The sequence below is a fragment of the Tasmannia lanceolata genome, unplaced genomic scaffold (genome assembly GCF_043159265.1).
Source record: "Tasmannia lanceolata isolate RefF3 unplaced genomic scaffold, GAP_Taslan_0.1 ptg000005l, whole genome shotgun sequence".
NCBI classification, from domain to species: Eukaryota; Viridiplantae; Streptophyta; class Magnoliopsida; order Canellales; family Winteraceae; genus Tasmannia; species Tasmannia lanceolata.
Window position 1 is genome coordinate 9,994,461 of NW_027518682.1, and position 17,785 is coordinate 10,012,245.

The window sequence follows — 17,785 nt, forward strand, 5'->3', positions numbered from 1 at the left end:
AGAACACATGAGATTTTCATAGAGTTTTCACTATAAGAAGATTATAAAAGTCGCATCACAAGTTTACAACTAAGACTTTCTATGATATCCCAACCCTAATCCCGTCTAGTTTCATCAAAACATGAAACTTGCAATTTCAAGCAGCTCTTTCAATTGTAAGCCCTTCGAGCCCACATTGCAATCGTATGGTGGCTATATAGGAGTATATATGGGTTAAATTTCGAGAGATAAACATAACATAACAGTATGCATGTATAGTACACATGTATGCTTCTCTTTTTTGTTATTCTGAGATCTCATTCACTAACAAGTCAGAGATTTCATGTGGGGCATCTAAGCAGGCAAAAAATAGTCATAATGGCAGGTGTAAAACATCTATAACCTAAGAATAAAATGAATAGAAGAAAAAGTCTAAAAAGCAAGAATAACAATAAAAAGATAAGTGAAAAACAGGTTTAATTCATTGTTCATGTTAATAAAATGCTATAAAAAAAATTTGTTTATATATACGTAGAATAATATTATAAGATACTCGTCTACATAATCAAATTCTAAAATCTAAAATACTACTTATAATTCATTCATTACTCATCATATTTACTAACTAAATTACGTACATACAAAAGATTAAGGCCACGCTTGGCAACCATTAAAAATATTCTATGGAATATTGGTAGACCCAATTGTGTGAAAGGGTATGAGCAGGAGGGATAGGGAAAATCTTAAAACTTAAGTAATCAATAGGGAGAAGACAGGCTGAGTAGTCTCCCCGTGGTTACCTCGTGGAGTAATAGTAGCTATGTTTGGTTGATGGATGGGTCAGGGGTGGATGTGGAATAGGGAGTCAAATTGGCTTTCGGTGGAATGGAAGTCAGATGGGATTTTAGGGGTGTATTAAAAACAGCTGTTTGGTTGTCATGATAAAGTGTGAAAGTTTGGTGGGAAAAGACTCATTTATTGAAGAGTCATTTCAACATACCATTCCAACTTAGATTCCACAAAAAAAAAACTCCGAATTTGTGGTTTACAATTCGGCTCCCTTTTCCCTTCCACGTCAGCAGACAAGGATCCGACAATCACAGCAGTCAAATGTGCTTTTGGATGAAAAAAGCAACCAAACGTTGTATTGGATTTCAAATCATGTCCGAATGCTTAAAAAATTCCTACTTTTTTGGCAACCAAACACGCCAACCCGTGCGGGTGGAGAGAGCATCATAAATTCCTAGAAGACTGGTGAAGAGCAAAATCACCTACTTAACATTAGTTTTTGTTTTACTGATTTTTAGGAGGTTTTCATGCTCCTCACTCACCCTCCTAAGATTTTTCGTCTCCCGCCCACTCTTACAACTTTCATGGAATATTTTTTTAAGGTTGCCAAACATGGGCTTAAATGTAATCTCTTCCTCCCTTCACAATCTCCTCTCAATCCAAGATTTGTGTTAAACCCAATGGGCCCGTGAATTTGCATGTTCCGATTATACGGGACAGGAAAATAGGCATCCATCTAATTATTTCCTTTCCTCCTGAATTAAGAGGAAAGTCAAACACTGAAAAATGGCTTGTATTTAGAAAACTAAAAATGGGTTGCATAAGGAATTGTGATCACGTGAATAGTACATAGCAACCAAACAAGATGTGCATATAGAAAATGGCAAGCAAACCACCCAATTAGCCAAACAATGCAGGAAAAGAAAATTATGCCCTTTTACTTTGATTTCCGAATAAAAACACGAATCATGTGATATGCTCAGTCCTTATTGTTCCTCCAACCACCCACTATTACATTTATGAATTATTATGACCACTCTTTTTTTACACAAAAGGGGGTGGTCGGAGGAATTTATAATTCACCTTTTTCGTGCAACCAAATGGGCCTTATGTAGATGGTGGAGAGATGTTCGTTCATTTTTTTAGGTACAAATTTCTCATATAAATGTTGCTAGTTTGACAAACTAAATGCAAATAAAAAACTAATAATATTTATCCCATAAAATTTCACGAGTGACAAACTTTGGATGTCTCCCATGTTTGGTTGCACAAAAGCTCGACAGCCATCAGATGTGGTTTGGATTTGGCATGCCATTCCATGTTTGGTTGCCAAAATAGCATTGGACTCCCTTGGATGTCTCCCTTGTAATAATTACTTGTGTGGTGATGTGGATTCATTGTCCCTCTAAAAGTAAATCCTTTCAAAACTAAAGAATTTTGGTTGAATTTTCTGGGCAATGATCCTCTCTCTTCTATCTCTCTTTTCTCTATCCCTATATTGGTAATGACACCCCTACTTATTCTCCTACTTCCTGAGGATATGCCGTGCAATCAAACATTGCTTCGCTATTTTCTGAGGTAATTCTAGACAAATCAAAATGCTTATCTCCTCCCACTTGACTTCTTTTGACTTCATATTCCACTACTTTCCGAACCACCCCGAGCAACCAAACGGAACAGTAAGGTTTTATGCCCCATTTGTTTTACTGAGATGTCATGGATGTGAGTTGAAAATTCGGATGGCATGAATTTTTATAGTATTGGAGTTCCAAAGCAATAGGGCTGGCAATTAAACCCGCAGAAACGGGGATCCGCCCCACACGGGGGTGGGGGATTGCAAAAATTCCCCAAAGCGGGGGATGGGGATGCCTCTGGACCTGCCCCGCCCATGAGCTCTCTCTCTCTCCCTCAACAGAAGCTGCTAGATCTATTCATTTTGCATTCAAAACTCAATTCCAAATCCAAATACATCATATACATGAGGCATCCAAACGGGCCCTAAATGCAAATAAAAACACGAATAATATTTATCCCATAAAATTTCACGAGTGACAAACTTTACCGCCGTAACGTTTATGACGTTTATACCCCATTTGTTTTACTGAGATATTGGAGTAGAAAATTGGGATGGCATGATTTTTTACGATATTGGAGTTCCAAAGCAAAAGGCCTATTAAAGCAAAGCTCTCCACTATCCACGTTTTCACCACCTACAAAACACCTTTTTTTAACATCATCCACGTTTTCCCTAGCTTTGTGTTGGGCAAAAGCTGCAAACGGCATTTATCATCCTCTGCCCCTTCTCTACTAAATTACAAGGAGCTCTGCCTCTCACTGACGATGCCAACAGTTTCCTCGAATGTTACGATATGAAGTAGTAGATAAGGATCAATCCACTTTCACCTCCCATTTGATTTCCTACTTACATTCGGGACTCAGTAAAATTTTCATGTGCAAGCAATTTCAGGAAGAAAACTAGTTACCTTTCGACACTTGATGGTTACACAAAACGGCATATCAGTACTGAAAAAGATAATAAAAAAATTAAGGTGCAGTAACAGTCAAGAGCTTAGTCTTTACTCCCAAAGCCCATACGTTTACAAGTTACAACAACAAAACATAAAGAAGTGGAGCCTAACAGATTCCCCTCAACACACGAAACCCACAGCTCTGTCTCTTACATCTCTAACAACCCCTGAAAAGCACGTCTAAGACCCTAAGTTCTAACAATCTAATTCATAAACAGGCCTTCTGTTTTACAGGTACTGGTTTGAAAGACACTGGTGGGTGAGAAGCCTAACCTTGAAGATGCATTGCTTTTAGTGCTAGTGGTGGTGTTTGTGGTCATCAGTTCGAGCCCTATTGGCATTGAAATGGAGAGTTGGATATTAGAATCGATGGGGTTTCTTAAGAGACTGTTGTTTGTAGCAACTTGGCCTTCCACAGGCTTTCTTGAACGTTGACGACCTCTGTGCATGTGCCTCTCACAGTATTTTCGATCGGGTACCACATCCTTTGAACAACGCCATTTTTTTCCATCTGTTCTTCTGCATCTTCCTGGCTCAGCTTCCATGCTATTTCTATAATCAAAACACAAACTACTAAAACCCAACCCTGCAAAAACACCCCACTCAAATCATCACTTCAAAAAACCCAAATCAAACCAGCCCCACTGACTCACTTGAAGGAACCCGAAGAACCTACCTGAAATCACTAGGAAAAAACCCACCAAAAAATCCAAATAAAATCACTCAAAAAAAGGAAAAATAAAAGAGTAAGACAGTTCAACTTACAGCTAGGATGGTTCTTATAAATCCCACCAGCAGAGCTTACAACGCTCTTCCAAATGGGGAGAACAAGGTGAAAAGGGACAGACACTCCTGCCATCATATACTTAAAGATCAGAGCTTGATGTTCAAGTTCCTGCAACTGAAGAAATGTGAAAGCAGATTTACTAGACCCGAACCCAGGCCAAAGCCCAAGCCCAAGTCCAATAGAAGGTTCTCCCATCGATAACATCCCTACAAAAAAATTACCAAACAAACACAAATAAAAAGGACCCAATGAAAAGAAAGAAAGCAAGAAACGGTAAGAATGAAACAGAGAAGAGTTAGTACCTGTGTCTGTAAACAGAGAAATTTTAGCAGGTGAATTTTCAGGTGCCATTTTACATGAATCTCCAAAACCGTTAAGCGGTAAACACTGCCAGAACTGAAGTTTACTTACTATCCTGCAAAGCCCAGACTCAGAAAAGAGAAATGAAGAGAGATTTCAGTTTTAAAAGGATGAGAAAAACAAAACCGCTTTTACGACAAAAAAACCAGATACCGCTGTTGGTTTTGTCCAGTGGGGAGAGAGATGGTGTGTACGGGGCTGGCATTTAAGTAGTGGAAGGTCTTCTGACATGTTTCAGCCTTTTTCTGAGTCGCAGGGAAAAACACAGAGAAATGCGTATTTTGCAGAGATACTCGTCAGCTGCCGTTGATCATTGGGACCCACAAATAAAACAAAAAAACGAACGGCTCAACGTAAAGATAGCCGACTGGCGTCCGACAGTGCTAGCAAAAATCTGTTTTCTGAACCTAATGATCGCTGGCTTTGTCCTTTTCCATGGAGGCCCAATCCTACCCATTCATTTAACCATTCATGTTGGAGTACTGTCGAATGGACGGCTAAGAACGTTACCATAACATTGATACTGCAAATGGAGGGTCATGATTATCCAATGCAGCTGATTTTTGGTTTATGATCCATCCATGGTAGGACCCAGCAAAAAAATGAAGAGCATTTTTCTTCTCGTGTTTCCAATTTCTACACTTCATTTTCTGCAGCCAATGATATCTAAACCGTTAATTTTTTAGTTATTTTTCTTCTACTACATAGGATCTCCATTGGGTATGGGCCAAAAGATCATGTGAGTTTCCTCAATGATTTCTACAAGATGAACGGTCTTGATTGCATCTACATCTGGCCTTTTGGGACTCTAGCCTAGACCAGATGGTCACAGTTGATCCTGAATTCTAGACTCTCTCTCTCTCTCTCTCTCTCTCTCTCTCTCTCTCTCAAAAGATAGTGCGTCAGACACCAATAAAATCAGGTTATAACAATTGGTCCCACCAGACCTCACCACCGACCAAAATATCAACGCAACTTGGACTCACATCTTGAACCCACCACGACCATGTTTTGATACTCTCAGTAACTCACTTGTCTTTTCTTTTTAAATCGAGTTTTCTAGGAAATAAACCTTTGACACATGGTTCAGTAGTAAAAGACGAGGTGAATTATTGCAATTATAAAAAAATGATGGAACAAATATATATATTTTCCTTTATTATTGTTAAAGCTAAGACTACCGAAATTTCACTACCACATACGTTTTGATAACAAGACTAGCTCACCATGTCTTTTCCTTTTTAATCAGCTGGTGAGAGCTTTTTGGGAATCGTAATAGCCTCTTACAGCCGGTTAGAAAGCTATCAAAACATGTCAGTGCAAATATCAGAGGGTCTCTTCCATTTTAACCAACTGTCAAAGGCTATTACGATCCTGAAAAGCTCTCTACAGCCAATTAATGAAAACAAACAAGGTGATTTCGTCCTACTATCAAAAAGAAAAAAGAAAAAGAAAAAAGGCTGTAATATCTGTACCCGATGGGGCTGGCAAGCAAACGTGTCGAATGGTGGTTCCGTACGAATCTTCATCCAAACACCCCCCATTTACTGCTACGGAGAGGACGCCACATGTCAGACTCATCACAGATGTCGACACTCCATAGAAGCAACCATCTTCTTGTCTGCTACCTCTTTTTCTAAATATTTTCCTTCATTTCTTATGTTCCCCTTTTCGTCAGCTAAACTAAAGTGTAAAGAAAAAGTGCCGAGTTTCTTAAATAATCATCTTTCCGTTGATGATACACATAAACAACATGCGAGGATTTTATATGGTGAGCGCGCGTGGTTTAGTAGTTTTTAGAGAAAGTACAGTGGGGCCCGCTTTAGTAGATGTTCTAAACCCTTCACTTGTTGGGGGGCCACATCCCATAGGATGATCCTAACCCTCCGATATATAGATGGGAGTGTTAGTATCTTCTCACGGAGATGATCTACGGCTATTACCTTTTTACGTTGCAAATGAACAATTTTCATCCTTTGAAGTTGGCCCCACCGTATTGGAAATCATGTCGAAATCATTATAAATTCCCACATACATGCATTAGATTTTTTACTTCTTCCTAACCGGTTTTTTTTTTGTTTTCCCTCTTTGCTTTTATGTATTTAAAGATTTCTTCATTATTTTCTTCATCCAATTGCTAATTTTAAGATATATTTTCTAGGGATTTGCTAGTTTCCATCCCAAAAGGCATTTCGCAGCTGGTCTGTTGCACGTCAGACCACCCACCTCGTGAATGGGATAACAGCTTGTGTCTCCATCGACGAGGTGGCTGGTTTGAAGTGCGACACAGTAGGCAGCTGCGAAGTGCGTTTTGCGCTACCAATTCCCTTTTTTCTATTGTTTTGATAGTTTACTCGTACCATCATTATTCAGATTTTTATTTATTAATTAAATTTTAACAGCAAATCTTACGAACTCAACTTGTCTTATATGATCTAGCCAGGTGTAACTTTTTTGGAAATTGTAACGGCCATTTAAACATTTAGGACAAGGTGAGCAAGAGCATATTATCCACCTAAACATTTGAGATTTTAATCCTAATAGAGAAACACCTATCATCGTAAAATTTATATTTCCTTACTCCATCATCTTCTTTAATTTTTTTTCTCTTCTCTGATTTGTTCTCTTCCTCCTCTTCCTTTTCTTCATCTTGTTCGTAGTTTTTTTTCTTGTGAAATCTCAGCGATGCAAGTTCAATTTTTTACTTGGTCCTATTTCTAGGTTGAAACTTGAAACTGAGGAGAAATTATATGATGCCCGACGACGGTCAAGTCACGTGATGGTGGTACTTCAAAAGTACCACCCTTGATATTTGATCCAACAGCAGCCTCTTAAAAAGTGGGTAGCTGTTGGATCAAATATCAAGGGGGGTACCGTTTTGACGGTACTTGACCGTCGGCCACCATATAAAAACTCGAAACTAAGAGCTACTTCATTTTATGAATGATCTTACTTTGACGATTAGATAGTACTATCTATTTGTGTTTGTTTAGTGCCACTGGTTTGGATTTTGAGAACCGACTTTTAAGTCTGGAACTGGAGGAATGATAGATACATGGGAGCCCTTGCATAAAGAGCCGCAAAAGGGCTCATGATTGGATCCAAGTCAACAAATGTAACTGATTTTTCTTTTTCAACTGATTTTAAAATGTAACTGAAAATGATATGGATCCAATGAAGAGCCCTTTTCCCACTCTTTATGCAAGGGCTCCCTTGTGTCTATCATTGCTCCCAAAACCGATACAGGACACAACGAAAATGGATTAAGGCCGCCCCCAATGACAGTATTTCTTGTAGTGTATTATAGATACGAAAACACTTTCACTGGGATATCATTTGGAAAATAAAGACGCAAATGGAATTGCCCGACGATTTGGTCATTCCCAGTGTTTTTTTTTTGTATTTCATATGATTCGAGCCCACTTCAGTGTCTTCTTGCCCACGCGTCATAACTTAAGTTTCAGTCTTTTTTTTCCAAACTAGTTGAGTTCGTTCTATCATCTAAACATTGTAGTGGGAATAGTAGTAGCCTTTTTGAACTTCTCCAGAAAATTTTCTAATAAATGAAATATAGTGCAAGATATGATTCCCCCATACATATGAATTTCGCCTCCTTATTTGCGAAACATAACATGTGAATCGCAGATCCCATATAATATTTGTATATGTATCTTGCCAATATCTCATTCATTACCTTCACGCTCAACCCTTTTATCTCTTTCTGATCCAAGTGTTCAAAGTTCAATGCATCCACCCTATATTTCTCTCTCATCCATGTTGGCCATCGCAGAAATAAAGGGCAAATGGATTGTATGTGTAAGTTGGGTGCATTTCTTTATGCACTTGGTGTTACTGAAAATAAGTTGTAGAAATTAGACAAGGCAGAAACGTCCATACCTCTTCTGCCCTGCCTACTGCAAATAATCTGCTCTGCCAGGGAATGGTTGCTACAGGACAAGCTATCAAACCAGCACAGAGCCATGATAAGAATGTCAGTATGTCACCACCTTGGGTTGAAGAAACTTTGTCAACATTTCCTGGGAGGCTTCTTAATCTGATCGTTAGGAATGTTTTATGGGAGCCATTATTGTTGTATAAGCGCATTAAGGGTTTTCGCCACTTATTATTTTGCCTCATATTTTCTTCTCAGATTACTCATGATTGTATATGTAGTAACTCCTCAATTTATCTTAATTTTACATTAATAATTGATCTTTAGAAAGTGTTATTTTGATGGTATACAGTCAGACTCAGAAGATACAAATCATGAATGTGGTGACCCAATTAAGAAAAATCACGCTCATCTATCAATCCTAACCATATGATTGAGGAAATAATTGGCTATTGAATAAGAACCATTCAAAAGAAAACTCTTTCTCCAACTATCACCCCCTAATAAAGTTGACCCATCACGTATGAATTCTGTATGAAGGCCCATCCATGGTAAAAACCAATCAAATAGTCGAACTCATAGCTAGCAAAGCATGATGCCAGGTGAAAAAAATAATAATTAAAAAATGTAAATGATATAAGCACAACCATGTTTTGATAATAGACGCTAACTCACCTTCTATATGCTTAACCGAGCTGTTACATTTTCCAAAAAGCTGACAGCAGTCACAGCTGGCTAAAGCATATACAAGAAGTTGAATTAGTGCAAAATATGGGTGTGCCTATATCATTTGCCTAAAGAAAAGTTAAATAACCAGAAATGAGAATAAAAAAAATACATTCAATGAATAAAATGGGTTTAATAAATTTTTGTCTTCAAAAGAAAGGATAAAAAATTTGAGTACATATGAGATTTTACGCCTATGAAAACTGGATTTGATCAGTCAAAAACTTATTTCAAACATTTTCCTAAAATGGCAGATTTTTTTACTCAATTCAAAATGTTTTGTTAAAGGTCAGCCCCACAAAATGCTGTTTAAAGCAGTCTTTTGCTAACTCTGGTCGAGATCATCCAACCATGCAACAAGGACATAAGACCTGAAACGGAGAACATTTTATCTAAGACTACCACCCTTTTAATTATTGCACCTTTAATTTTATATTTTCATTACATTCAAATTCATGTGTACAATGTTGGCCAAATTCCCAGGAGGAGAGAAATAGAGAGAAGAACGCACAATGTTGTGGAATAAGTTAGCCAATTGATCAATGGAAAAGTGGCCATATCTTCATTACCATTCAATTCAGGTTGATACTGGACTGGAGTCATTTACATACTTCGCAACAGATTAGCGAGAAATAATATCATCTGTTCAGAAAAAAATCATATTTACAAACTATAATAAGTTATGCCAATACCACTTCTCTATCACAGTGGGTGGAATTGAATCTTCTGCTTTGCGAGTCAAAAAGTGTTGCTTTGGGTTAGAGGGCAAAATACTCTGACTACATTTTATGAGGTCAGAGAATTCCCTTCCAATACAACCATCCAAATCAGGAGAGAGCGCCCCTGGAGGAAGGTCAGAGCAATCGATTGTGGGCTTCAAGCATGGAAGCTCTCTCCTGAAAACATATGCAATGAAATGAGTGTAAGCTCAGACCTTAGACACTAAGATCACACACTCTTGGGCTAGTTTTTTAGTCAGAGAAACATTTCTCGACAAATTAGCTGTTATTGGGACTTGGGAGAATGAAATGATAATTCATCACATTCTGGAAGACAAAAGAGAACAGTAACAAAAGCTTAAATTTAAAAAAATTATGGCAAAATGCCTAAGAAATGGAAAGTGTATTTTTCTTTTAAGCCAGTGACATTTTTTTCATAAAATTAGGGCAGATTTTTTCTAGTTCTGTTAACTATTTTATGTAATTTTTTTCTCAAGTGTCACGATCCCAAGTGGCGACCTACCTATCTATGGAACTAGGTGGGACTCGGCTTGGTATGGGACAAGTTTAAAGGGCCTAGCCTAATGCGTTCCATCAGTCTTGGAGCTTTTGCCCTATTGGTTAGGTACCTAACACTTCAGAGGCAAGTTTTGATCCTATACCTAGGTAGGGACCCACTTATCCATGCTGGAATCGGAACTACTGGACTTTCAGACACAAGTCTTCAAGAACCAAAATCATTATTAACTTCTCTTCTTTCCATCGCCATCACCTTGTTAAATTCAATCTCGCGGCCATGACCTCAAACAAGCCATCTTTCTCTTCTCCCACATCCTAGTTAATGGCATCTGCCTGGACAGATCTCCTTCTCTTGAGTTCTCAAAGCCTGCTTAAGACTCCAGTCCTGTGGGGAAGAGTGAGTTACTGGTCAGATGTTTTGTTGTAGAACTCTTTCGCATGTTTTTATTGCTGATGTCGGCTCATGGAATATTCTTCTCAGGGATTCGGTAGAATGCCTGAAAGAGACTTGGTATCTTGGGTCTCGATGATGGATAAGTTTAAGCATGGAAAGACGGAATTAACGCGTGAACTCTTCGAGCAGATAACCTTCGATGAGAAGAATTTAATCTCTTGGAATTCAATGATTATGGGGTATGTGCAAATTGGAAGGGTTGAAGGTTGCTCAGTCTTTACTCGATCGAATAAGAGTTGATCTTGTGGATGGGAGATTGGAATCTGCCCAGAATTTGCTCCACTGGATGCAAGAAAGGGAAGCGGTCATATGGGCAAATCAGATCAAAGGGAAAAAAAATCATGCAAAAAATTCAGGGCTGCCAAACATGCACACAATACAATCTATTACAAGAAAATGGTGTGAGATATGCACGAAAATTGTTCATGCGAAAATACACGCTTTTATTACTACATTTCTATGAGGTAAAATAGAGCCCGAGTTCAAAAGTAGAGGTATTTAATAGCTATAAAGAAATTTATATCTAAGGCATTTAATAGTTATAGAGAAATTTACATTCTAATATAATTAATATCTGAAGAAAATTTAAAATTATAGGGTATTTAATAGTTAAAGGAACTTCACATTTATAATGTTTCAAATAACCTTGGGGTCCAGAAGCTTTCCTGTTATATATAATTTTTTTTTTTTTAAGTTGACATATTTCATTGATACTATGAAGGTTACAATAGGGACCAGGAGTCCCACGTGTCGTTACATAGCATCAGATCGGGTAGTTCAGGGCATACCCTGAATCCTCAAGAGCCAGAAACATAAAATATTAAATCCTCCACAAGTTTTCTTGAACACCAACCCCCACAAGTAGTCTCAAGCATCCGAAGTCCAGGATTAACTTCTTAATTGTAGCTTGCCTGAAATTAACATTGTATAGCCCAGTTGCGTGTACTATTTCACCCACATATTTATAAAACCATTTTTGTCAGTATAGAAGTCTAAGTTTTAAATACAATACTTCGCCCATCATCGAGAGTTTCCAATTCACCTTCTTTTCCAAAACCGAAACCAAAATTCCATAAAGCCTCCTTCATGTAACCTATTACCCAATAATCTCATTCTATAAAACCAAAACTGAGATCCCAAGAACTTCCTAACATCTCATTCTACTTCCTTGCCATCTTTCAGATTTCTCCATCCAATCAGAAACTAATTTCCAGCTACCCAAAGCCATCTATCACAGCCTTTTTATCAAAGTACCAAAACTAATTAGGCTCAAAACTTTCACACACAGGTGCTCAGTTCCATCAATAGGATCCCGATGTCTAATTCCAATTCCATATCTTTTGAGAAAAATTCCGAAGCAAATTGCGGGTATGGGACCTCTTCCACTGGATTCATCCGAATTGCTATCAATTTTGATATTTTGCGCATGCAAAGAATTCGCTTCGCCTCCCATTCTATCTGTCTCAAATTGTTCACATAGACCAGACAACCTCGGAAAAAGGCAATTTATAAACCGGTATACATGTATCCTTTATATTATAAGTACTTGTTAATGGGGAAAACTCTTCCGCAACAAGCCTATAATCATCCTGAAAGAGCTTCCATTGCCACTTAATAATTCCTTTAACTAGTTTAGGGATGGTGGGAGCTTCCACCAAGGCTTTTTCAACACTGTATTTCAAATCACGGGCCCACCGGTGGTGCTGGAACCACTCCGTGCAATCAGGAGACTCCCTCTGTAGTCTCTTATAAGTTAGAGAGTTCGAAGAAGATAGAGAAGAAGCCATTCTCTTAAACACTAAGTTTTACTTACCTTTTCTGAGGGATACCAACAACAGACCGAATATTCTTAGCCTTGTTACCCCTTATATTAATAAAGTAAACTAAAACCGCCCTAAGCTTCGTATCCTTGGGCCCACGACTTCTCTCGAAAAAAACAACTATTACGATCTTAGGTTTCTTTCCCAGCAAGGCTTGTCAGGTTAATGACTTTGCACAAGGACACTTGTCATCTCAAGCACCAACCCCGAGGAGACTAGATTTAAGCTTTCCTTCCCTTTGGGTATTCTAAATTCTAAGATATTTCTGTATCTTACTTGAGCAACGAGCCAATCATGAGTATCCCATTTCTTTTCTCACACTACAAAAATTAAAGACTACAAGTATACCGTATCTATACTCAGTACTTCAATGGAATTTAAAACCCCCGCACCCCCCCCCGCTCAAAACCAAAAACCAAACCTGATTAGAGAACCCCTCATCCACAAGAGACGAGGACACTAAGTTGCAGGGCGGTCTTACCAAAACTTTCATTTTTTGAGATTGATGCTTCTACTATTTCTGGAATTGTATCTAAGGAGGGCCCTACTGTTTCCTTTGCCCTGAGCAAGGATCCCCTACGAAAATCTGTGACAGCCACTTTTGGCTGGAATTTCCTTGCACACCCAAATGTAGATTTACAACTTTCTGTAAGAGATAAGGTAGTCCCCTTTCTCACAGTACCTAAATATTTCCTTCTCTCTACAAAACGTCCTTTCCTTGACCAGGAGCGAAAAGGACTGACATGCCCCAGGCAGTTCTTCAACAGTGGTCCCTTTACCTCCAACCCTATCCCCGTACCAGGGTTGACTGACGGGCAAGGCGGAAGACTAGAAATTTGAACTCGATGGGGTAAGCCCAGAGGGTCCAACGCCCCTCGGCCAAGATGTTCCGGTGTAAGAACGGGCAGACATTCCAATGCCACCGTAAGCTTTTCCTGGTTCTGAGTACCAAGGTTCAAGGGGGTAGGAGCTGATTGGGGTGGAATCCTGCTCAGAATCGTTGAACCCCTACTGTCCAGAGATTCAATGCCAATAGTATAGTTTTGACCAGAAATCTGAACTTGAATAGATGATGGCAAGGACTTCCACCACGGAGCAAGAATTTTAGCAAATACGAAGGTCATACACTAGTTGTGGTTCCCTTCCATTTTTACTTCTAGTACGCGACCAAAAAGATTACCTAGAGCTTGAACTGTTGATGAGGCCCATACATGAAGAGGAATACCATAGAACTTAACCCAAAATTCCTCCAACCCTGGAGAGAAATATGTATGCCATGGGAGGAGGGAATAGAGTTGATCATTCGACCCATCATCGCCTTTGTCCAAGATCCCTTTAGCCTCTCCATCCGAATCAAAGATAAATAAGACTTCGTCTTTTGATAGAAGACATGGGCATGATAGGAGGGGGAGATTCCCCACAGCCATAGATCATGAAGAGTCTCACATGTATCTTTTATTTTCCCAATTAAGCAACTTCTAAGTGAAGATAGTCTTGATTCCACCTCTTTTCCGGATATAGAGAGGGCCGGAGTATCCTCCCAAGAGAGTAAAGAGATTGTCCCCGAGGCAGGCCAGCGAACATCTTCTGTAGAGTCCGATTCGAGACCCAGACTATTAGGTTCTCTACCTAAAGGTTGAGTCATGTCCTGTAATTCCATACGACATCTCCGGCACTTGTCTCTCGAACTAAAATTAAGATATTTACAGGAGGGGCAGCACCAATCATCTAGTCTCCCATTTTGAGCTCTCTTCACGTTTCTTTTCTTTACCCACCTCCATGAGTTTGGGGGAGTAATTTCAGGTACAGATTTCCAACTGTGTTGTTTTTCCCAACGACAATACCGCCTCCATTTGAAGTTCTAATAAGCACAGTTATCGCAGTACCAATCCCCCTCCATTCTAAAATGCTTCATCAAATTTCTGTGACGCACTCAAATGATGCACGATGGTTTTTTCTTTTGCTTAGAGAGATGTTGGGATTTTGCACCTTTATCCCCTATCCCTATTATATATAATATTTTTTTTGAAAATTGACAAATATATTCATACCAGCAAAATTACAATGGGGACCAGTAGTCCCACTAGATTTACATAAAAATATAATATATAATATACAACAGACAGTTTCAAAAAATATAATATACAACAAAAAACTATCACCCTATCAATTAAAGAAAAAAGGGAGGCCCAATGCACAAGGTTCCCGCCATTGTGGGGTCTTGGGAGGGCTAGATGTACACAGCCTTACCCCTGCTTTGCAGAGAGGTTGTGTCCGTGACTCGAACCTTTGATCACCCTATCAATGAGATTTTTTATTTTTTTATTTTTGAATGGTTCTATCAGTGAGATTTTTTTCATTATGACCTAATCAAGGAGGCCTTTGAGATTGTAATTGACAAGAACAAGTCAACAAGGCATGTGCCATACGATCATCTGATTTGAGGAGAAGTTAAACTACGTCCTTTTTTACATCGAAAGAAATGGAGCCTGACAGGAAAACGCTGCAATCGGTTACCAATACATATTGCTTTCTTTATAAAGATAAAAGGCCAAATGACAAAGACCCTAAATCCCAGCCATAAAACCAAAAATAATACTCGTGAGCATACCCTAAATCTTAGCCATAAAACCAAAACTAGCCCTCGCAAGCATATATTTTGAGACAAAATTGAAAGGAAAGATATAAAAAATATCAAACTTCTAGTCAAAATAATTCATGAATAATTACGGTGGAAAGAAATGCGCGAAATTACAATGGAACGAAATGAGCGCACCTCATTCTGCGGGCCGCTCTCAGAAGGAAACCAGTGCATAAGAACACCCAGGTGCATTAAAGCAGGTATCAGTTTGAACATGAGAGGAGTTGTTACCTACAGAATTTGGAAGAGATTTCATGATGGAGAACACTGAAAACTAAGACCGATTCTAATAATAGTTTTTTTTTTTTTTTTGAAATGGGCCATTCTAATAATGGTGTTCCCATGGGAAACAAACTTACCAGACTGAGAGCTGTTGTCCCCAAAAGAAGAATATACATTTTCCCCTGAATAACAAAATTCAAGTAAATAGACCATACTCAAACAGTAGTCTTAGCAAACAAGAAATAAAGTAGCAGTAGTGGGGGATTGGCCTTTTCATGTTAAGCCAAGTTGAACTAAGATGAGAAGCCAAGCAGCGAAAATAACATTGTGTTTTAATACAGAGATTATGGTACTGGTGAAGTACTTATAAAGAAAGCTGATACAAGACTAGCCTCTGACCAGGACCAAGATGGGCCGTCACCTGGTGATATAGTGGGACATAGTCCATTGTCACGCAGTGCTATCATCAACTTGATCAAGGCGTTAACAAATCAATGCTAAACTTTATAAGGGAAATATGACTTTGGATCAAGGGCAGATTGACCCAACAGATCAACTGTCCCAATCAGCCAACACATGTGCCACTTTATATGGCAGGCTATATATCTGAGTTTCAGCTAATCAAGGAATGATCAGTCTCCAACTCATGTTCCATATATAAAATTTAAGATATTGAAGGTAGAGTAAAATCACTCACAAAAACCTGACCAAAAAAGTTACTAACATATTTCGTGTGGATTTTGTAGTCAAAGAAAACTTCACCAGTTGTTTTTATGAGAAAAACACAGTAACAAAGCTGCATGCACTTTTCATTATGCCCAGATCGCATTTTTCATTCAGGGCATGTTTGGCTTCCAGGAATTGTTTTTCATGATAAATCGGAGTCTCTAAAGTGGAGATGAGGGTGAAGTCGGCTAAAAATCAGGAACCAAAATCCCGAAACTAGTGTCTCCTCCGGCGAGAAGTTGCTAAAAACCGGAAAAGGTCGATCCGGTTTTGGGTAGAGTTTTTTGTTTCCAGATTTTTAGCAACTTCTCGTCACTGGAGACACTATTTTCGGAATTTTGTTTCCTGATTTTTAGCTGACTTCAAACTCATCTCCACTTGGACTCCAATTTATCATGAAAAACAAGTCCTGGCAGCCAAACGTGCCCTTATTGTCAATTCTCAGAACCTTGTTTTATATTTCTCTCAGTTCATAAATCCAAACACAACCATAAGCTTTTTTCTGACGTTTTAACACAGAGTAAGTATATGAATTCAAATCATTCACTAAATCTCATTTCAAACAAGGTAAAATAGTGGTAATAAATCAAAGACCAATACCAACAAGTTATAACATCATATGGCTTTTCCATGCATCAAAGAGTTTTGAAACTATGAGATTGGTATTAACATCTATTACAAGAATATGTAGTCCAAAAACTAGCAGGAGTAAGGTTGGTTATTCCTACTTTTTATATATTAAGCACAAGTAGAACATCCGAGATTTCATCAACGTATGGGGAGGATGCGGGGAATAAAGATTCTCATAAACACCTTCCGAAGGCACGAAACATAAATGCATCATAGATACATAATGCAAGAGAGAAATCACCTCAACAAGATGAAGATTTGATGCGCGGCTAAGGAGAACAAATGCAAATTCTCCAATCTGGGCTAATGACACGCCCACCTTTGAGGCACAAAAAACCAATAATTCATCAATCTACAATGGTTTTTACCTTATACAAATAATGTGTAACACATGGTTTTTCAGAAGAACTTACAAGGAATGAAGTCCTGATACTGTATCCAAAGGCCTTGACCACGATAGTGGTCACAGCTGTCTTAACTACTATGACCAGAATGACAGATGCAAGCAATATATCAACGTGACTCCATAAGAACTGTACGTGTATAAGCATTCCAATGCTAGAAAGGAAGAGTGCTGCAAATAAGTTACGGATTGGTTCCACCTGCAATGTATAAGAGCAACAAATTGGAAGGGATGCATCTCTCACTTTCACATGTCAAACAAATAGGATTATAGGGGTAGAGTAGGTAAAATTCATGCTTGAATCCAGTCTGAATATGACAACTAGATTCTACATCTTCACCTCAACGGCAGGACATGAATGAAGAGCACAAACAGTACGGCTACATATTTACAGGAGCACAGGGGAAGTAAATGCTTATGGAAAATACCACTAAACCTTGGGTATCCATGCCATGCCATTCACATAATACACACAGCACACTCTAACACAAGGAATTGTGCATGTTACGTTATGTTAGATAAAAGGTGTCAAATGATGTCTCAACAACGAAGACAGGCAACACTAAATAGCATTATATAGAAGAAACCGA

General features: G+C 38.6%; 2 protein-coding genes across 4 annotated transcripts in view; both read right to left on the reverse strand.

Annotated features, from left to right (window-relative positions):
• Positions 1 to 3,285: 3,285 nt before the first annotated feature.
• LOC143876596 (growth-regulating factor 12-like) lies at positions 3,286 to 4,622 on the reverse strand. Of its 2 annotated transcripts, none has more exons than XM_077378299.1 (3): positions 4,386 to 4,622; positions 4,062 to 4,148; positions 3,286 to 3,882 (listed from the first exon to the last, which is right to left on the reverse strand). In XM_077378299.1, exons 1-3 carry the CDS (start codon positions 4,432 to 4,434, stop codon positions 3,500 to 3,502), a joined length of 519 nt encoding a protein of 172 aa, XP_077234414.1. In that variant the 5' UTR covers positions 4,435 to 4,622; the 3' UTR covers positions 3,286 to 3,499. The 2 variants fall into 2 exon arrangements, with proteins under 2 accessions (XP_077234414.1, XP_077234413.1); XM_077378298.1 differs by having other exon boundaries at positions 4,062 to 4,289; positions 4,386 to 4,621.
• Positions 4,623 to 8,659: 4,037 nt separating this feature from the next.
• KEA5 (K+ efflux antiporter 5) overlaps positions 8,660 to 17,785 on the reverse strand; it is a 30,522-nt gene continuing 21,396 nt past the window's right edge. Inside the window, exons 16-21 of one of the 2 annotated variants that reach the window (XM_077379473.1) lie at positions 17,206 to 17,394; positions 17,034 to 17,111; positions 15,574 to 15,618; positions 15,350 to 15,445; positions 9,011 to 9,070; positions 8,660 to 8,865 (exon numbers count right to left, since the gene is read on the reverse strand). In XM_077379473.1, coding sequence (XP_077235588.1) covers positions 9,014 to 9,070; positions 15,350 to 15,445; positions 15,574 to 15,618; positions 17,034 to 17,111; positions 17,206 to 17,394 — 465 coding nt within the window. In that variant the 3' untranslated portion in view covers positions 8,660 to 8,865; positions 9,011 to 9,013. Of the gene's footprint in view, positions 8,866 to 9,010; positions 9,071 to 9,596; positions 9,958 to 15,349; positions 15,446 to 15,573; positions 15,619 to 17,033; positions 17,112 to 17,205; positions 17,395 to 17,785 lie in introns of those variants that run through there. The other variant, XM_077379474.1, reaches the window with a different exon arrangement.